General features: G+C 36.1%; 1 protein-coding gene across 7 annotated transcripts in view; it reads left to right on the forward strand.

The window, feature by feature from the left end:
• The window catches only part of LOC134312279 (nuclear factor 1 B-type), a 145,331-nt gene that overhangs the window by 1,322 nt on the left and 125,182 nt on the right, over positions 1–18,827 (forward strand). For 5 of the 7 annotated variants that reach the window (XM_062994108.1, XM_062994104.1, XM_062994107.1 and 2 more), the window contains exons 1-2: positions 11,957–12,197; positions 17,476–18,007. In XM_062994108.1, the coding sequence (XP_062850178.1) occupies positions 12,168–12,197; positions 17,476–18,007 (562 nt within the window). In that variant the 5' untranslated portion in view covers positions 11,957–12,167. Of the gene's footprint in view, positions 1–8,557; positions 8,886–11,956; positions 12,198–17,475; positions 18,008–18,827 lie in introns of those variants that run through there. The other 2 variants (XM_062994105.1, XM_062994109.1) reach the window with 2 other exon arrangements.

Consider the following 18,827-nt stretch of genomic DNA (forward strand, 5'->3'; position numbering starts at 1 on the left):
TCCTACGGCAATTCAGTTAGCAATCAGTTAGTCTAAAGCAGCTAAAACACCAATTCTGTGGATGCAGGGGGTGTCAAAACACAGACGAGTATTTTCTTTTTTGAGACAGAACATGAAGCCTCTCACCGTCGCTGAATGTTCTAGGTTTACATGTGTATTGTAGCTTCCATATATTATATCATTCAATTTATGAGTGTTATTAATGACCGCTGTGAAATGTGGCACTTTTCTTCTGAAAAACAAAGTTAGTGAAATTAAGCACAATTTCCTATGAATTTAATAGGGCCATAGCCATAAGTACTCTCTACTACATGGTTTGAATTACAGGTGAAAAAGAAAACTAGTAGCTATGTGGTAATGTGGCAATCCATCATCCATCACTGCATTATCTAATGATTCAATATACTGTAAATTAATTACGGTGTACTCTACAACTGTACAGTACAGTTCCTTAGTCCATTATGTGTTTTTTACAATAACACTTATGCATGTGGCTCTGGCATTTCTTCACACAATAATCATTTCTAAACATGTATTTGATGATTATGAAACTAAACACTAAGATTAGGATTGTTTAACTGTAGATAGTCATGTGTGTTAGTGATAAAGGGGTTGTGAAGATGAACCAGATCATGACTTCATAGTCCTGAACCCTACAGTACTGTGCAATAGTAAAAGTGTTAATAGTTTTTTTTTCAATGAACAAAATGCAATGTGAATTAACAAAAGAGAAATCTAAATCTAATCAATATTTGGTGTGACCACCCTTTGCCTTCAAAACATCAGTTTTTCTAGGTACACTTGCACAAAGTCAAGGATTTTGAAGGATTATCATCAGGTGTATTGTCAGGTTCATATGCTACGGGTTCACTACATAATTTAGCTGACAGAAAAGAGCAGAATAGTGTTCAGGTTCAAATCTGAAACAAACAGTATGCAGTTATACCCACAGTTATAGCTCTGAAAACCATTATGTCAGCTGGAAAGCCTACATATGATGTGTTTTATATTTGCTTTTTAGTTAGAATGATCTTCAAAAGTTTAGGCCTGAAACATGATAACACTTTTGCCCTTTCCTATTTATAGGTAATGTTCTACTACTACATGGGTAATAAAATAGCATGAGCTTTTATGACTAATCCACACATGCAGTGCCAAATCATTACACAGTCTTCAAATATTAATAAATGAATAAGGCTTGGTCCAAAGCCATACACAGTTTTAAGCAAGAGGTTATAAGTAATAGTTTGAACAAACACAAATGTATTACATAATTGCATCAATAGATCATTTGTCAAGTCCTGCAATTTATACAACAACTTTATAACATAACAGAATAACTTTCTAATGTAAAAAAAGCCCAAAACCAGAATAGTTGGAACAAAAGGCAAATAATATCAAATGGCAATGATTTTAATATCCTTCTTGACCTACAGTAATTAAAAAACAGAACAAAGATTCACAAAGAGTTAGTTCAGAAAGTATTTAAACCACTTTACTTTTTGCACACTTTACTGTGTTATGGATTTGATTCTGCCATTATACCCACAAATCTACCTTTAATCACAAATAATTAAGTAGAAACATGTTTTCTAAAAATCAAGCAATAGCAAGGCCCTTTATTAAGTACTTTGTAGAAGCTGTTTTGGCAACAATTACAGCTGTCAGTCTTCTGGATATATCTCTACAAGCTTTGGGCAGTTTGTCCCCTTCTTCATGGCAGATCCTCCTAAGCTTTGTCAAAATAGACATTTATAAACTGCCAAGTTCAGGTCTCTGTACAGATGTTTGATTGGGTTTAAGCCTGGGCTTTAGCTGGGCCACTCAAGGCTATTCGGCTGGGCCACTTAGGGCTCCAAAACCACTCAAGGATTATTAAGGCAAACAGGATGACCTTTTTACAATTAGAGTACTACAGTGCCATTTATTGAATAAGCAATTTTAGTTCTTGAATTTTCTTTATTTTTTTAAAACAGCTAAACATTTTCATTTCATTTTGTGATCATTGATGGGTAAAAGTGTAAATTTGCTTCAGAATGCGTATTGACCCCTCAGCATTAATGATGCGTTCACAGAAGTGCAGGTTACTCATACCTTAGGCACTAAAACAACCCCTTTGGCCCATTGAACCAGGCATCTATTTTTTCTGATGAAAGTTTATTTGAAAGGTCAGCACATCAGACCACAGCACACATTTTCACTTTGCACCAGTCTATTTCAGATAAGATTAAGCCCAGACACATAAACTGCCTTTTTGGATGTTGAGATATGACATCCGCTTTACAGAGTTCTGTATCTACTTGCATTTGAAGATGCAGCAACTGACTGTGTTTACTGATAAAGGTTTGAAGTACCACCAGCATGTTTGACTGTTGGTATGATGTTCTTACAATGGAATGTGGTGTTAGCTTTATGAGAGATGTAAAGAGACCCATGTCACATCAGTCCACAGAAATTTATCCTAAACGTGACACAAGCCTTTGTGTTTATTTTGGTCAGCAGTGGTTTACATATTGCAAGTCTACCATGGATGGATATTAATATAATTAAATGATCTAATCACACAGAATATATATCATAAATTGCAAACCTCAGAGGGAGAAAAGCTACACAAGAGATTGTGTAGGTAAACAATACACAAGCTTATCTGGCATTAGATTAATATTTTACAGTATGTAAGAAAAAAAATCTTCTTTCATTACATAGTCAATAAAGATTATTGCAGGTAAGGTCCTTTTAGATTATTAGGTTAAAAGATTACGTACACTTATGAAAAGAAGACAAAGAAATTTGTTTTATCTGCCCACACAATTCTTATCCAGAAAGCTTTTTTGTCCATGTTATCAGCAAGGTGCCGATTTTGCAGCAGGGAGCTTTTTATATTGCACAGCAGCCCCTAAGGCCATGGCCATGGAAAGCCTACTTGGCTGTGGACAGTGACATATGTGTTCAAGCAGGTTTTAATTTGTGGCAGACCTGTTTTTTTAAACATAGTGATGTTGAATATTTTCAGCTAATGTAAACAAATTAGGTTCAAGTGTGTGTTTATCGTAGAGGGTGTGGGCATGCCTTCTAATGATTAAGTTTAAGTGTTTCACTCACACCCATCACTAACAGTTGTATCAACAACAGTCTGGGGATAAACCTTTCTTATCTTAGTAAAAATCAGTATCCATAAAGACATGGTTTGATGCAGTGGTCTTCACAAAGCACTGATCTCAACCTTGTTTTCTAATTCAATATCAGTGCCTGACAATTGCAGTTACAAATAGTGAGAGGTGGGGCAACTCTATATTAATGTCTGAGACAGAGGTCATGGTCAGTTCCACATACTTTTGGTAAAATACTGTATCTAATGGATTTACAAATGCACTATGAACAGGTTATTTTCATCAGATGTGATGCTATGTAAAACATTACAGTTATGGAAATAAAATCTATGATTCTTAAGTAGACATGTAAAATATGCATATGGGTCCTGATGTCCTCTGGCAAGTCATCTGCAGTATTTGTACTGGATGAACTGTTTTACCTACATGTATCACTTTATTGTTTTGGTTATACAAAATATTGATGTGGTGGAGAACAGGTAAAAAGGAACTATTAGACAGTGATGATATTTGTATTCATTATTAGATGTCTACCAGTGAATTTTATTCATGTGAACTGTTTTGTAATACACATATTTTTATGACATAACATATGTGTATTAAAACTGGGTTGTAAGGTTGTATTTTTTATTATATCCTTCAAAAGCATGATTTATTGACCCTTGATTAACCTCACAGTCATTAAAAAGAAGGACATGTTAAGTCAAGTGGAATACTGCAGTGTTTTTGGTGTGCATGAAAAACTGGGTGTTGAGGAAAACTGTATACCATCATCCTGTTCTTTTACATAAAGAAGACTGTTGCAGGGGCTCCTGAGTTGCTACAAAATCAATAAATTGAAATAAATTGTAAAACTCTTTTTCGTAATTACAAACATTATTATTATGTTCACGTCTATTTTAATGTATTTTTAATACATATAAGACTGCAACAAAGCAACCCCCCTCATTAAAATAAAATAATATAAGTTTATTTTCCATTATAAAGATCAAACATTAATAGTATTGTTATAGAACATACAGCAATCTTACTTTTGAATCATATGCTATTTGTTTCTGTAGGCTATTAAATAAATTAAATGATATTATAAGGTAATTTAATCTTAATTTAGTCCTTTTTGTACATATAATGAAGAGGTACATGGAAACACAAGCAGTGTTAATGGTTTAATAGTGCTGTACTAGGGCTCATAAAAATCTATTAGGCGTGCATCTGGTTGAAACAACACTCTCAGCCATATCTTTCTTGTATATAACATGGTGTGTTCTGGAGTTTCCACATATCTACTTAATTGTAATATCTAGAATAATAGCAGCCTATTTAAATTAGAAATTATATTGGAAATATGTCCTCATGATTGTACTAATTTGACTCAAGATGACATGTAAAACAGGCTTATGGGTCTTACTGACCACCAGCAATAATCAGCATTTGGTTCAGAATGGTTATTTGCCATAAATAAATTGATTTTTTAGAATTATTGGAAAAAATAAGAATCGAATTCTTAATAATATAATAATATAAACCACAATTCGTTTCACCCTTCACCTGTACAAACAGTTTAAATGCTGTTTGTACAGGTAAATCCAAAGCTGAGGCACTATTTGATTTATGTATGAAACGATAACAATTATGATCGCTGTAAACTGCATTATTCTCAATGTCATTTTAAATATTAATAACATATAAGTTATTAATAGTTTATGTAGGCAGTGCATTGTACACATCATGTAAAAATGACTTTACATAACACACAAATGACTTAACAATTTATCACAATTAATCACATCACAATTAAACGGAATATTGTGCAAGAAACTACAGTATATATCGCAATGCATTTTCTTACATAAATAAGTGCAGAATTCAGGGGTTCCAGATGTTCCAGGTTAGGACTGTAGGAGAAGTGCTGTACTAAGAACGATTACTCGAGGTTAATCAGTGCATGTTACCGAAAGCCGCTGGGTGACGTGGAACCTACAGGCTGGAGGTAACTCATGTCTGTGAGAAAATGTCAGTATCTCGTAGATGTAGCAAAATATATGAGCACTAGTACAAGGTTTGAACAGACGGCGAAACCGGTGCTGGATGAAATCCTTGATCCAACCGATCTTATAGCGCAATACGCGAAAAGCGGCACATGCAAAAGTAAAGCTGTTACAGTCCACACACACACACACAGTCTAAAATCAATAAAGATTATTGATCACGAGTATAAAAAACGAGCGTGCATTTTCAAACAAAAATATTGATTTAATTCATGAAAAGAGGTAAAGCAAGCAATGGGCTTAAGTTGCTTGTTTCGTGTGCGCTTTGTATGAAAGTTGCCGTCAGTTGGAGCACCACAAATTGCGCCTCCCTTTCACCGCACCTACTCATTTTTCAAGTGCGGTCATTCGCGCATAAATAACTAGAACAAATTAAAAAGACTCGAACGCACCGAAAAGCCAATGCTTTAAATATATTGTAAAGCGGTACATTTTCATTACATGCTATTTTCCCTGCCTATGTCTGTCCAAACCCGAAAAATCACTATGCAGATGCGGCAGTGTGCTGCTTGTTTTTCCGTGGCGGTGTCCTCTCCAGTTCCCACTGTAACTGTGCGCTGAAATAAACTTTCCACGATGCGTGTTACTTCATCTGTGTGGTAAGAAAGGAAAAGAGTGATTTCTTCGTGTTCCACAGCTTATGCGGTTTGTTTTTATAACTAATTTTGAGGTTGGGTTACATAACTAGTATAAATAGTAATTATGTGCAGAACATTCAGGACTTTGCGCTCTTTTTATTATAAGCTATTTTGGATTTTATTCCTTCGGACTCGAGAATGGTCAAATCCATAGCCTACATTTAGTTAGGAGTATAATTGCAATATGATAAATGTTAAATACAATAATATTGCAAGTATTTAAAATGTATAGGAATATGTATAAAATATTTGAAAACTAAGCAATATTGTACCTTAGGAATTAAATGAGTACTACAGATCTTAACCCACGTCTGCATCATCTGCTCTGTTTAAGCTTAGAAATGCCTATTTGCTCATTTTGTGAACCACAGTCTTGCTTCAAGGTGACAACAAAATAAATTATTTTAAACCTTTTTGTCTTGTTTGCTTTTAAAATAGATAGACAATTTACACTGTACAACATTTTAATTGATAACCTTATTAAAAAAAAGGAAGAAGTGAAAATATTTACATTTTTCATTTAAACTCCTCTGGCGATTGATTGGCATGTGATGGATTAGCAGTAAAATGTTCCACAATTACTGGTAGGCTCTGTACTCACCGCGATTCTGATCGGTTACTAACATTGATAAATATAAATCATGACACCTTGACAAATAGAGTAAACAGATTTTCAATGAAAATAGTGTATGATCCTAACAAATTAAAATCACCATATTCAAACAATATGACCCTGTATTTTTTATACAAATACACAAATATATACAAACAGTAAAGAAGGTTTTATTAATGTGTACATCATTTACACATGAATAACATATGCAAGCAAAATTATGTCTTTCAGATATAGAATGATACATATTAAATATTAATGTAATATGTTAATATGAAATTTAGTTAAATTAATAAATCATGTGTAAAGAAAAAGTAAACCAATTTACCTGAACTCTTTCTATAGAGCCTAAATGGTTTAACAGTGTCTAATGGCAAAACCAACAATGGTAACATCACGACATAACAGAGCAGTACCGGTTATAAAAAGGGTTATCAGAATTAACAAGAATGTACTCAGTTAGCCTATAAATTAGCTATTTACAAAATGTCAAACACATGGATTTATAAGAAGAGTAAATGTCTTATAGTTGTATATTTTTACACGCACTATAATAATGGAAACGGCAGACAGGCATCTCTAAACCCTCTGCCGGAAAAGAAAGTGTGGTTTTGAGATGGTGGTTGTTGAGGTCTGGATCAGTGCCATTATTGTGCTTGTGCAATGCCTTTGCCAACTGTGTGTTAACAGCATTTCTATTTCTATTGCAGCAGCTTAGATTTTACAATGGTAAAAAGCCTAAACAAATGTAAAATACAGTATTTCAAACACAAATAAAAAATAGTTACCTTCTTAAAGTCTAACATTATTGGTTTTCCTACTCTTTTCCTGGTGTTTATGCTATTTTATATTTTTAAATGAAAGTAATTTAATATTGTGGAAACACCAGCAGATGCACAGAAACAAAATGAATGTGTCAGTAACTCAAATGATTTATTTATTGATTTATTCATCCTCAGCAAACTTCCCCGGTCAGAGTCCACCCAGACACTAGAGAACGTCCTCTATACGTCCCCTGGCGCTAGAAAGGACGAGAGCACACACACACACACACACACACACACACACACCTCGAGACAAATTGAAACAGCCAATCCATCTTCTGCATGACTGTGGACAGGAGGTAAAGTTCAAACTGACGTCCCCATACTACTGCAAGACCACGTACATTTCATAATATTTATCTGTATTTACTGTAGGCCAGGAGTGCCCAATATGTAGATCGCGATCAGTGCAGGCTGGTAGATTGTGCCTCATTCAAACTGGTCAACGTGATTGACATGAAATGTGGCCACTGTTTCATTAATTTACAGTTTGTTACCATAGCTACGCCTCAGCCCGCCTAAAGCACGGCTAATCTAGAAAGTTTTCATTCATCAGTAGCCAGTTTGCGCCATTTTTGCATTTTTTTGTTATGGTGTTGCGGCTGGTAAAGTGGGTGCTGAGGAGCAACATGGGTCCAGGGAACTTGGTTTAAACCTCACCTATGGTTACTGTTTGTGGGAAGTTTGGCATGTTCTGTCCATTGCTGCTTGGATTGCCTTTAAGTTTCCTCAGAAACATGCATAATTTGCATTGCTGCTAGGTTTGGTTGAAGGGGCAGGTGATAAACCGATTTATATCGAGACGAGTCGTATCGATTTGTAATTGCCTAATGTTATTATGTAAAATAAATTTATTATAGGCATCATGTCACTGAAATGTACTCAGTAGGGTAGGCTTGGTGTGAAATGTCTCACACTTAAAAGGCTGCAAGGATTAAAAATATTGTTAATTAAAATTTAAATTTTCAATATGATATAATAAATAACGTGTCCAATTCTCCTGTATTGGTCCCACTTCTTTTGTTCCCGGTGTGTTTTTAAATTACCCTACAGTGTAGTTAATGCGGTACGGTAATTTAGTTTGTTTTTGCACTGTGGTAAAAGAAGCGCACTTGATTGCGCTGTTTGGAGTTCGGACCTCGCGGATCGTTCATATGCAAATGTGCGCGAGCGGAAGTGAGTGGCTTAAGTCCAGGCTGGTTTCAGCCAATCAGAGCCAAAAGGAGCACTTCCAAGCGGCTCGCTTGCGCGCGCGCGCACACGTGCACACACAAACACGCGAGCGCGCGCGCGCACACACGCAGCGAGTCAGACGGGGAAAGTGGAGGCGCAGACGTGCGCAGTTCCAAAAACTCTGCCTCTTCTGGACCGCGTTCAAGTCCGCCACTAAAACCTGTCCAAAAGTCTGACTCGCGGAGGAAGGAAGATTGGAAAAAAAAAATTAAGGTGCTCGCTGACTTGAGTTTGCTGCCCGACTGCCAAGAATTCTCTTCCGGTGTGCATTTTTTTTCCTGAGAACACAGCACCGTGAAAAAGTCTTAAAAAAGCAGATTTTTTTCTCCTGTTTTTTAAAAGACATGTGAAGGTACCGGCTTCAGTTTCACACGGCCTCTTCTGGACACCCACTAAAATCAATGCAGTACAGTGCAATGGTACGTGAACATGGAATATAATCTTTTGTAATAATTCTGTTGAGTTAATGCGGGTCTGTATTGCAGGTTTGAAGACTGTAATCCACAGTGCAGTGTGTAGATGTTGGTCGGATTGTTTATGTTGGGTTGTTTTGGCAGCTTTCCTATGTGGGTCATATCGTCGTGTGGCAGAAGTCGGTGGCGGGGTTTGCTCCTAAAGAGATCAGTCAGCTCTTGGCATGTCTCCTGTTTTTAGCTAACTCGTCCAAGCTTAAATAGCACTTGCACTTTTGGCACGTCGCACAGCCGCAGAGTGAATAGTCGAGCGAGTTGTGTTTTGGCAGTAGTGTACTAGTTTTTGATCTGCGCCTTTCGACTAAAGCCAAGTCCACGTTTAAAGACCAACTTACACGTAGCACTGATTCACATATTTACACTGCTTTGTTTCTAAACTTCGTGACATGTCAGTTGAGCAGTTTTAATGAATGCCTAGATTGTGTGCAAATGTGTAATTGTATAAATCGAACCGCATGGGAGGTAGTTTCTGTATGTGCGCACTTTGGCCGAGACTTTTGCACCCAGACCAGTGGTTTAGACCGCAGATATTCTGCACACTGTGCTTTAGTGGTGGTGGAGTGTCGACTTTTAACAAGATCACGACATTACATAAAGTGTAATTGTGTGTGATTTCCCTTCTCTAAATAAAGAGTGCCAAAATCAAAACAGCCTGACTTGTGATTCAAAGTATTTTACCTGTCGATAATCACTGCTAGATTTTGATGAGTGTGTTTCCTTTATTTTGAGTCACTTTTTACATCGTAGAAAAGAACATGTCCTGTGAACACTGAGCAGAAATTTTTGAGGTCTTAAAAATAAATAGAACCTTAAAGTAGAACTTTGGAAAACCTGTTTGTTTTAAAAAATATATATATCTATTTAGTTGTATATTTATTTCTTTATTTTATTTGAGATATTTCAGTTTTCAGCATATTGTTTCTTTAGGAAAGCTGAAAAGAACATGGATATAATTTAAGTCCTACAGATAGTCATTAACATTGCACAGTTCACATTTCTGGAGGCACAGTGAGCCCAGACAATTTGTTCACAGTTTTGGAAACACATAGTTTTGGTAGAAATAGTGCCAGTATAGTTAACCTGATCTCTAATGTGCATTGGTGCCTAAATAAATATTGCAATAAAATATGCCTTGCATTACTGTAATGTACATATAATTTATGCTAACTGATGTATGGCTTGAAGTACAACTGAAGAGAAAAAAAATAACAAGCTGTAGGCCTTATTATACATAATCCCGCTGTTAAGATTCTGTAGATGTGCAAAAAAAATATTATTGGAGCCAGCACAACTTGCACAGGTTGGACTAAATAGATTATGTACTTTGAAACCACACAGATTCCGGCAGAAACATCTACTGTATGTAATACAATCACATAATTAAGCATTTGCGTAGGACTTGGACATAGGCATTTTGGTTTTGTGTTAGTGTGTTGATTTTTGATTGGTTAGACAAATTGTTTATGGCTTAAAAACAGTAGGGAAAACACATGCCTGTAGTAAAATGGCAAATTTGAAAAGAGAACAAATTTGGAACATAGAACAATTAGCATTCGTCATGTTATTGGGCGTAGTTGTGTACGCTCTTAACTTTATTGTTACATCTGCTTATCATATGTGCACATTGATCTGCCAATGCCGTTTGATTATTTGCTAATTAAATGCGCATAAATGCTTATAATGCTTTGGGGATGCATTGTGCTTGTATGTAAGATCCTCAGCCACAAAAAAAGAAAACATAGTGGGTCAGTTCTATAATATTCCGTGATAAGAGAGGAAGACTAAAGATGGGCTTTGTGTAAAAGTGTTGCTGGAAGATGTAAACCTTCTGGAAAAACCCTTTTCTCCATGTGTAAGGATGCAAGTGTGCAATTAAGCATTTCAGTAGAAATTGGACCCAGACTTTATTGTTTACTGTTGATTTTTGACAAGCCAAAACAAACACAGAATGGAAAATGCTTAGTGAAACGGCAAGTTTGTGGGAAAAGTGTTTTATTGTTGGAATATTAGCTATGATGTTTCATAATGTATCAAATTTAAAAATTGTGTCTGCTGAATGTGTGCACATTGCACTCATTGATGACACCAAATGCATGTTATAAGGGTAAAGGCAGATACTTGTGTCATCAAATTGTAATGTGAGGGAAATTGTAATGTGTTAAGAAAATGCATTAAAATAGTTCTAGACTTAGGAACCAATGAGGTACTTTGCTTTAAAGCTTATATTGATTCTGTATGATTGCCAAGTAACGTGTGTATTTGCCAAAAAGGTCCTTTTGATATGGCTGTTGTGTTAGAGGAATCAAATTTATGATTTCTGGAAAAAACATACAGTCCATCTGAGCAAATGCATAAAGAATAACTTTGGGAACACATGAGAACACACTGCAAACTGGATACAAATAGAAATGTGTCACGGTGGACATTTATCATGCCCCACTCTTGTAGTATAGAAAACTATATAGACGCTCATATTGCACTGCCTGCATTTCATGTGCATCTAACATATGCATGCACCTATGCATGTGAATCATAATGAAGTGAAGAAAAAGCGAGGGAAAATTTAATATTCCTTTGTGCTTAAAAAGGAAGACCTGAAGGTGGGCTGTGTGGTATGGAGCGCGTTTGCTGGAAGAGGAGGAGTATATGACTTTGTAATGAAATGAAGGGGAACAAAATCTTCTGACTGATTTGTTAGGATCCAGCAGTCGGGAGGGGTGTTACCTCTCGATATTAGATCAAGTTTGAAGAGCAAATAGGGGATCAGAAATTTGGCGCCTTGTAGTTTTCGTGCTGCACTTGAGACATTCTTGCAGCTTTGCGCTCGAAAGCACTGTCGGATCGCTGTGCAGCAGCACCACCATCACTAGCAGCGGTGGACTTTCACTCACACAGTCAGTCACTCAAGTCACTCAGGCCGGCTGGAGCTCAGCGTGCGCTGTGCGGCTGTGCGCTGCGGATCTGTTACTGTCGGTTATTTACTGAAACCAGCTCCGCTGCAGGCTGTTGTGCCGTTGAGCTCTCGTGGGAATCTGTTCAGGATCGGAACTGGGATCTGGGAACTCAGGGATCGGATGAAGTGTTGCGGTCGCTTTTGAATGAGGACAAGTTCCAGTCCGGTGTGCGGGGCACGGTGCATGCAGCAAGCGCTCCGGAGAATGAAGCGCTAGTAGCCGAGTGCGGACTTTTACTGACCGACTGATTTGATCCGCACTGGCGGTTGAGGGTATGATGTATTCACCGATCTGTCTGACTCAGGTACATCTTTACGCTTGATTTATTATTGATTGATAGCTTTTTGGATATTGTTCAAGTCTTCGGATTTTGGTTGCGCATGTGAGCTGCGCAAGTTTATTGATTTTTAGAGGGAACAAATAAATAGTACTAAGCGTTTTTATTTTTTTTAATTTAACTGTGTTGTGCGCTTTCAAGGAAAGCATTCGCGTTTGGCTATTTTGTAATAGCACACAGGACTTTGTTACTGTTAAAAATAAACACACAGAAAACCTTGCCTTTAATCGCATTTATGAAACAAATACAGCGACAGTTGGAACAGTGATGTCACAAATGTCATGCAACTTATAGATAATTATTATAGATTATTATAACGTATAATAATATCGCCACATTGATTCTGAAGAGTTAAGTTTATTTCCATGCACAGACAGTGGCATTATAGTGATCCAGCTTCTCTATTATTTCTTATTAATCTTATTAAAGGAATAAAGGCTACAGTTTACATTAACTCATTGTTAACCAATGCAAGGTCACGGTAAACCATACATTTCCCCCTATTAGCTGTAATTTTGACATTCTGACAAGTCTGTAAAAATAAACGCTTTTGGAGCTCACTGCGTGTACCGAAGAGCTGTACGGGACACTGTTAGTCGTAACAGGGATCTTGATCTATTAGCCGTTCGTCTTTCAATATTTGCTTACTTTAAAACAACTATGGTTGAGTTATTAAACCAGAACCAGATTGCATTTGTTTTATTCGTTTTATATCTAAATTAATAATTAATAGCGCACATAATTAATATATCCTAAAATCTAGTTAAATTCTCATAAAACTCATACAATTACAAAACCGTAGATTATTTACTGTATCCAACAGGCAAAATGTTGCAATCAAGCTTATTTTTAAAATGATTATTAATACTTTATTTTTAGGCTATTTAATGGATCGGAGTGATGGAGTGATGTAACGCATTAATGCATCTCTCAGCTTTTGGTTTGACCATAAATCAAGCGCCAACCACCTATGACACACTCATGCTTAAACACAGCGATCAAAGATCTCAAACCTGTATCTTATGTTTCAGACCCTAACTTAGTTCCACAGGCAGAACTAAATAGGACTTTTTAATGGTACCGGCTAGTTTAACGGCCCGGGTTGGTTGGTAGTGTGGATGACCAGAAGCGCGCTGAGTTTGACTCGCCTATAGTGAATTAAGATGAAAGCAGTGATAAGACCGATTGAGCGCTTGGACACAGTCCTCCGGCTTTGGCTGACACAATTTTACTGTTTATATTTTCCTTGGCACTACTCAGTGATTGACTGAGATATGTTTCAATACAAAAGAGGGCTGAACCTGGCGCAAAGTCACACTTCACACACAGACCAGACATGGAGAAGTCTACACTGCGCTTTCACTAAGATTCAGCAGGACAGTCTGTTGCCTTTAATATGATATTAAGTTTATAAAGTTTGTGACTGCATGGATACCACTGGCAAACAGAACCCTTTCATTTTACACCTTAAATTTTCTTAAGTTAGCTTAAATAGATTTAAGGAGATACACTGTCCATGCATCTAAGATTTTCTGTGCTGGGAAATTACTTGTTTCACTTAAACTGTAAAAACTAACTTTGTATTTTTTTTTAAGAAAAGCAATAATAATTTCTTCATTCATCTTCTATAACCACTTTATTCTGATATGGGTCATGGTGGGTCAAAAACTTACCAAAGCAGGAATGCCAGATCCAGACACCAATCAACCAACACTTTCATCCATACTTAACATTAGAAATGCACAGACTATTCTTTTTTCTTTACTAATTCTAATTGCAATTCACATTGACCTATGTCCACTATAAAACGGAATTTATTAGCCCTTTGTTTCTTGTTTTTTTGTGGCTTTAGTGCAAATAAACATAAGACATGTTCCCATGTTTCCATTCCCATTTTAAGTTTTAAGCCCCAAGCTATAGGCCCTTGAACAAAAGCAAAATCCTTAATTTTATTGACCTCAGATTGTTTTCATCTTTAAGTCTTTTGAACCAAAAGCATCTCCTCAATGTAAAATGTAAATTGCATTTTAAAATGCCATGAAATCAAATTAAGTGCTAAATTCAAATTAAGATACAACTGGCTATTTAACTATAACTGCGCTCCAGCAGTTATTTGCACTTCAAAATGTTTTTGAATAGCAAATAGCTGGACTCTGAGGTAGCCGAAGCGTTTAGACGCAGTTCAAATGCACAAACCCAAACCCATCCCATGATATAATGTAAAAAAAATCCCAACACAAATAGGCCAAAAAACTGGTTGCATGTTTGAAGCAGAAATTTGACAAAAAATTAATTGGCACCCCAATGTTGTACTACATAAGAAAGTTTTTATAAGGAAGTGCTCTTAATTTGTGTTAAAGTGATGCATGATATTCATGCTTAATGTCATGGGCAAAGCAAAAGAAATGTGAGTTTTAGGGTGTTTAAGTAAGTATGTTTTAACTATAATCACTATTTTTAAAAGCTTTAAAACCTGCACTGCATGTTAAGTGTGCTCTTAGAGATAGCCGTCCAGTTATTGTTTTACCCATAATAGAGTAAAAGTATTATCATATGTGTAATTTTATATCATTATATCTAGAAATGTTATTTTCAGAAGGATCCTGAATGTTCCCTGTGAAATATATTTTGTATGTCATTTTGGGCTCACGGTAAAGTTTATTTAAACTATTTTCCTTGTCATATTGTTATATAGTCATTAAACTACGTTTATTATTGTGCATATATAATAGGAACAAACATGTTTTAAACGTGTAATTACATTTATAAATCAAGACTAATAATACAATTAATTTAATACATTTGCTGCATGAACTGTTAAAAATGTAGTATTTAAATATTTTCTTTTGCATACTTTTGCAACTGCTTTTGCACACTTCTAATCATTTTATTAAGAAAATATTAATATGAAGGTAAATTTAAATACGCAAATTGTAGTCTCAAGTCTCAACTCTTTATTCACTGGGCCTGTCACAATAACATGATCACCTAATCAAATTATTTTATTTAATAAGTGGTCCTGTTAATATAGTTGATTGTTGGTTAACTGCAAGAAGTCTAGATTTCAGCCTGGTTTATAAATTGATTAACAGCTTTTTTTTTTTAACTTTGTTTAAGTAAATGTCAATGTAATAATAATGTACTGGTTATAATACTTATACATAAAAAACTGTTTTATGCAATTATTCATGTCACAATTAATAATTGTAAATAATTCTAAATAATTGTAACAGGCCTTCTTATGCTAGATCTTAAAAAATCGAGAACAAAAACATGAACACATAATGTTCTTTGTATTACAAATTATTACATTAAAACTGATTTTCATATACTGATATTTAAAGCATTGTTATCTTTCAAATAATTCAAGCTTGTTAACTGTTAGCTAATTTTTTTGGTAAAAATATAAATAAATAATAAAAAAGTACACCAATATTCCTTAGTTTTGAAATAATGACATTTACATTTACATTTTCAGCATTTAGCAGACGCTCTTATCCAGAGCGACTTACAGAAGTGCTTCTATAGTGAACATTTCATTTCTCAAGTTTAGGTAAACAACAGTCGAAGAACATAAATCTGCTAAAACCTGTTAGAACCAAAGTGCCTTTTTTTTTTTGGGAAATGGAAAAGAATGGAACAATGGAATAACAATGGAATAAAACCCTCTTGTGCAGCAGGCTTCTTTTTGTTTGGAGAGTTGTACCATTGCTAAGTTGTGTAGTTTCTGAATCGTGCTTCAGCGTTGTAGTGTGTGTTAGGAAGCCGTGGTGAGGAGGAGAAATAGGGAGTTCAGTACTGGTTGCGGTCTCCCATAGAACAACCACCGCCTGCGTAAAGAACAATCTGTGGTCGAATTCTTCCAGTATCCATTTAGCTTTCAGCTGAGTTGATAAGCAACAATAGAAATGATTTTCTAAAAAGACATTTTCAAGAAAATTAGCTGGGGTTGAATTTTCAGGGCTAAAACTTTTCAAGCTGTTGATTTTAAACCAGTTTAGTTTATTTTTATTTAGCAATAAATTGATAGGTGTTCATTCACTGCACTACTGCTGTACTTGCCTGTAATAATAAACAGTAGTTTAATTGGTCAGTGAAAAGGGAGTGAATCGAACTGTAGACAACTCCACTAATTACCTTAGTTTTGGAAAATTTAAGACTTATAATATGCTTAAAATATGCTTTTAGTTTATTTTAACTAAGCTTTTATATAAGAAAGAAGACCAAAAGGCCTGTGTTCTGTAGTACTTGTAAATGAAGCTTGGGACCACTTACTTGGGATCAAACTATTTTAATGACCTTCTTAAGATAGAGTCATTAAGTACAGAATGCCTGACTGGTGCCAAGGTGTTTTTATTGTCCTAGTTTGATTTTAAGAGAAGCTTGGAATAATTGCTGCACATTTCCGCTAACAACTTAAGTGACCCCCTTGGACCACAAAATGTCCTGACAAAAAAAGCAGATCCACTGCCTAATTTACAACTTTCACTGCATGTTTTCACGCATTACTTACCGCATATGCCTGTTTACATTTAGCATCGACTTTTTAGGGGCTTTGTTAGAAAGGTTTGTGTAGACCGCCGGTGGTCTGTGTGGCAAAATGTTGCAGGAATGCAGAACTGTTTGATAAGAGAGCTGTAAGTGTGAGGGCACATGCTCTAGTGTGCCAGCACGTACAGCTCAGGCTTGGATATAGACTGAGAGAGAGAGACAGAAACGTCCAGAGTGCTGCTTATCTGAGTGTCTGCTGTGTGCTGGCACGACGTGAGCCAACAAGGGAAATCACTGGTATCCTCCCCCTGTGTGCCTGCTACACCTGCAACCCCACACAGGCCAGCGCCAGCTCTAACCTGAGCAGAAATGGTAGTCGAACACGTTTTTTTCATTGTGGCCTTTGTTTTTTTAAATAAAAATATCTAGAATGTGTTTCACTTAATGAGTTGTTATATTTTTTTATTGTGTTACTGTTTTAAGGGCTTAAAGTAGTTTTAAGGGCTGTAGTTTTGCATCATAAACTGCTGTCAAGGGACTTTATCCATCTTCTTTTTTTGTGCTGTTTAAATAGTCTGTTTTGTTTGTTTTGTTTTCCCAGCGGTATGAACTTTTTCTGTTTCATTTTTGGCCACGTAGACTCTTGGCTGCCTGATCAGGGAACCTATGCCAAAAGGTCACTTCTGCTCCTGTTCACTTATTTTTCTGTGTTTTTTCTCCTCTCTCCTTCTCTTTTCCCTTCTTTTCTCTCCAGGACGAGTTCCACCCTTTCATCGAGGCGCTTCTCCCTCATGTGCGCTCCATCGCCTACACCTGGTTCAACCTGCAGGCCCGCAAACGCAAGTACTTTAAGAAGCACGAGAAGCGCATGTCCAAGGACGAGGAGCGCGCGGTGAAGGACGAGCTGCTAAGTGAAAAGCCTGAGATCAAGCAAAAATGGGCATCGCGCCTGCTGGCTAAGCTGCGTAAGGACATCCGGCAGGAGTACCGCGAGGACTTTGTGCTCAGCATGACGGGCAAAAAGCACCCGTGCTGTGTGCTCTCCAACCCAGACCAGAAGGGCAAGATCCGCCGCATCGACTGCCTGCGCCAAGCGGATAAAGTGTGGCGCCTGGACTTGGTGATGGTGATCCTGTTTAAAGGCATCCCGCTGGAGAGCACGGATGGAGAACGTTTAGTCAAATCACCCCATTGCACCAACCAGGCACTCTGCGTCCAGCCACACCACATCACCGTCTCGGTGAAAGAGCTAGATCTGTTCCTGGCCTACTACGTACAGGATCAAGGTAAGCACGGGATAGAATGGTACAGTGGTGGTAGACAGGGTTGTGCACCTCACCTCTCAATTGCTTGTTAAATAGAACATAGTTAAATACGTATAGCATTTTTTACACCATAAAGCATTAACAGTGACATTATATAATATAGGAACATTTTCTCCAGTTTATAATGCAGTTTTGCACATGCACATATTTTAATACATTTGTTTAGAATTAATTCCAAGCCTGTAAGTTTTAAAAATATGTTTCCGCAATAAGCATTAAGTAAATTTAATTTGTCTACATTCATTAGTAGATTTCAAAATGTACTAAAGCAGTATGTCTTAACATATAAATTTGACCATTTTTATTATTTTTTTATAAAAAAAATTATTTTGACAGAATTAAAAGAACAAAATCAGATTAATTTACTTAAAATCCCTGAACATTTGCAGAAAAAGAAGTTGCAAGATGCTTATTGCTGGTCTAATAATCTAAAAACCACCTATGTACATATTTAAATATGTAGACACTAAAACATGAACAGAGGTTATATTTAATATTTAAATATGTAAACATTAAAACATGAACGGAGGTTACATTCAATATTTCAATATGCAGACATTAAGACATGATATATTATATTAGAGCAAAACTGCTGTAGAAATTTAGTGTCTTCATTTTCTTTTATTTTTAGAATTTTCTGTTTATTATCCTTCAATTATCAGTATTTTATTGAGCTCCTAATATGAAAAAAAATCAAACAACCATCTAAATAGTTGTTTTATATTGACAAGAGTAAATAAAATTACATGTACATAATTACTTTGATATATTTCTTGAGAAA

The sequence above is a fragment of the Trichomycterus rosablanca genome, chromosome 4 (genome assembly GCF_030014385.1).
Source record: "Trichomycterus rosablanca isolate fTriRos1 chromosome 4, fTriRos1.hap1, whole genome shotgun sequence".
Classification (NCBI taxonomy): Eukaryota; Metazoa; Chordata; class Actinopteri; order Siluriformes; family Trichomycteridae; genus Trichomycterus; species Trichomycterus rosablanca.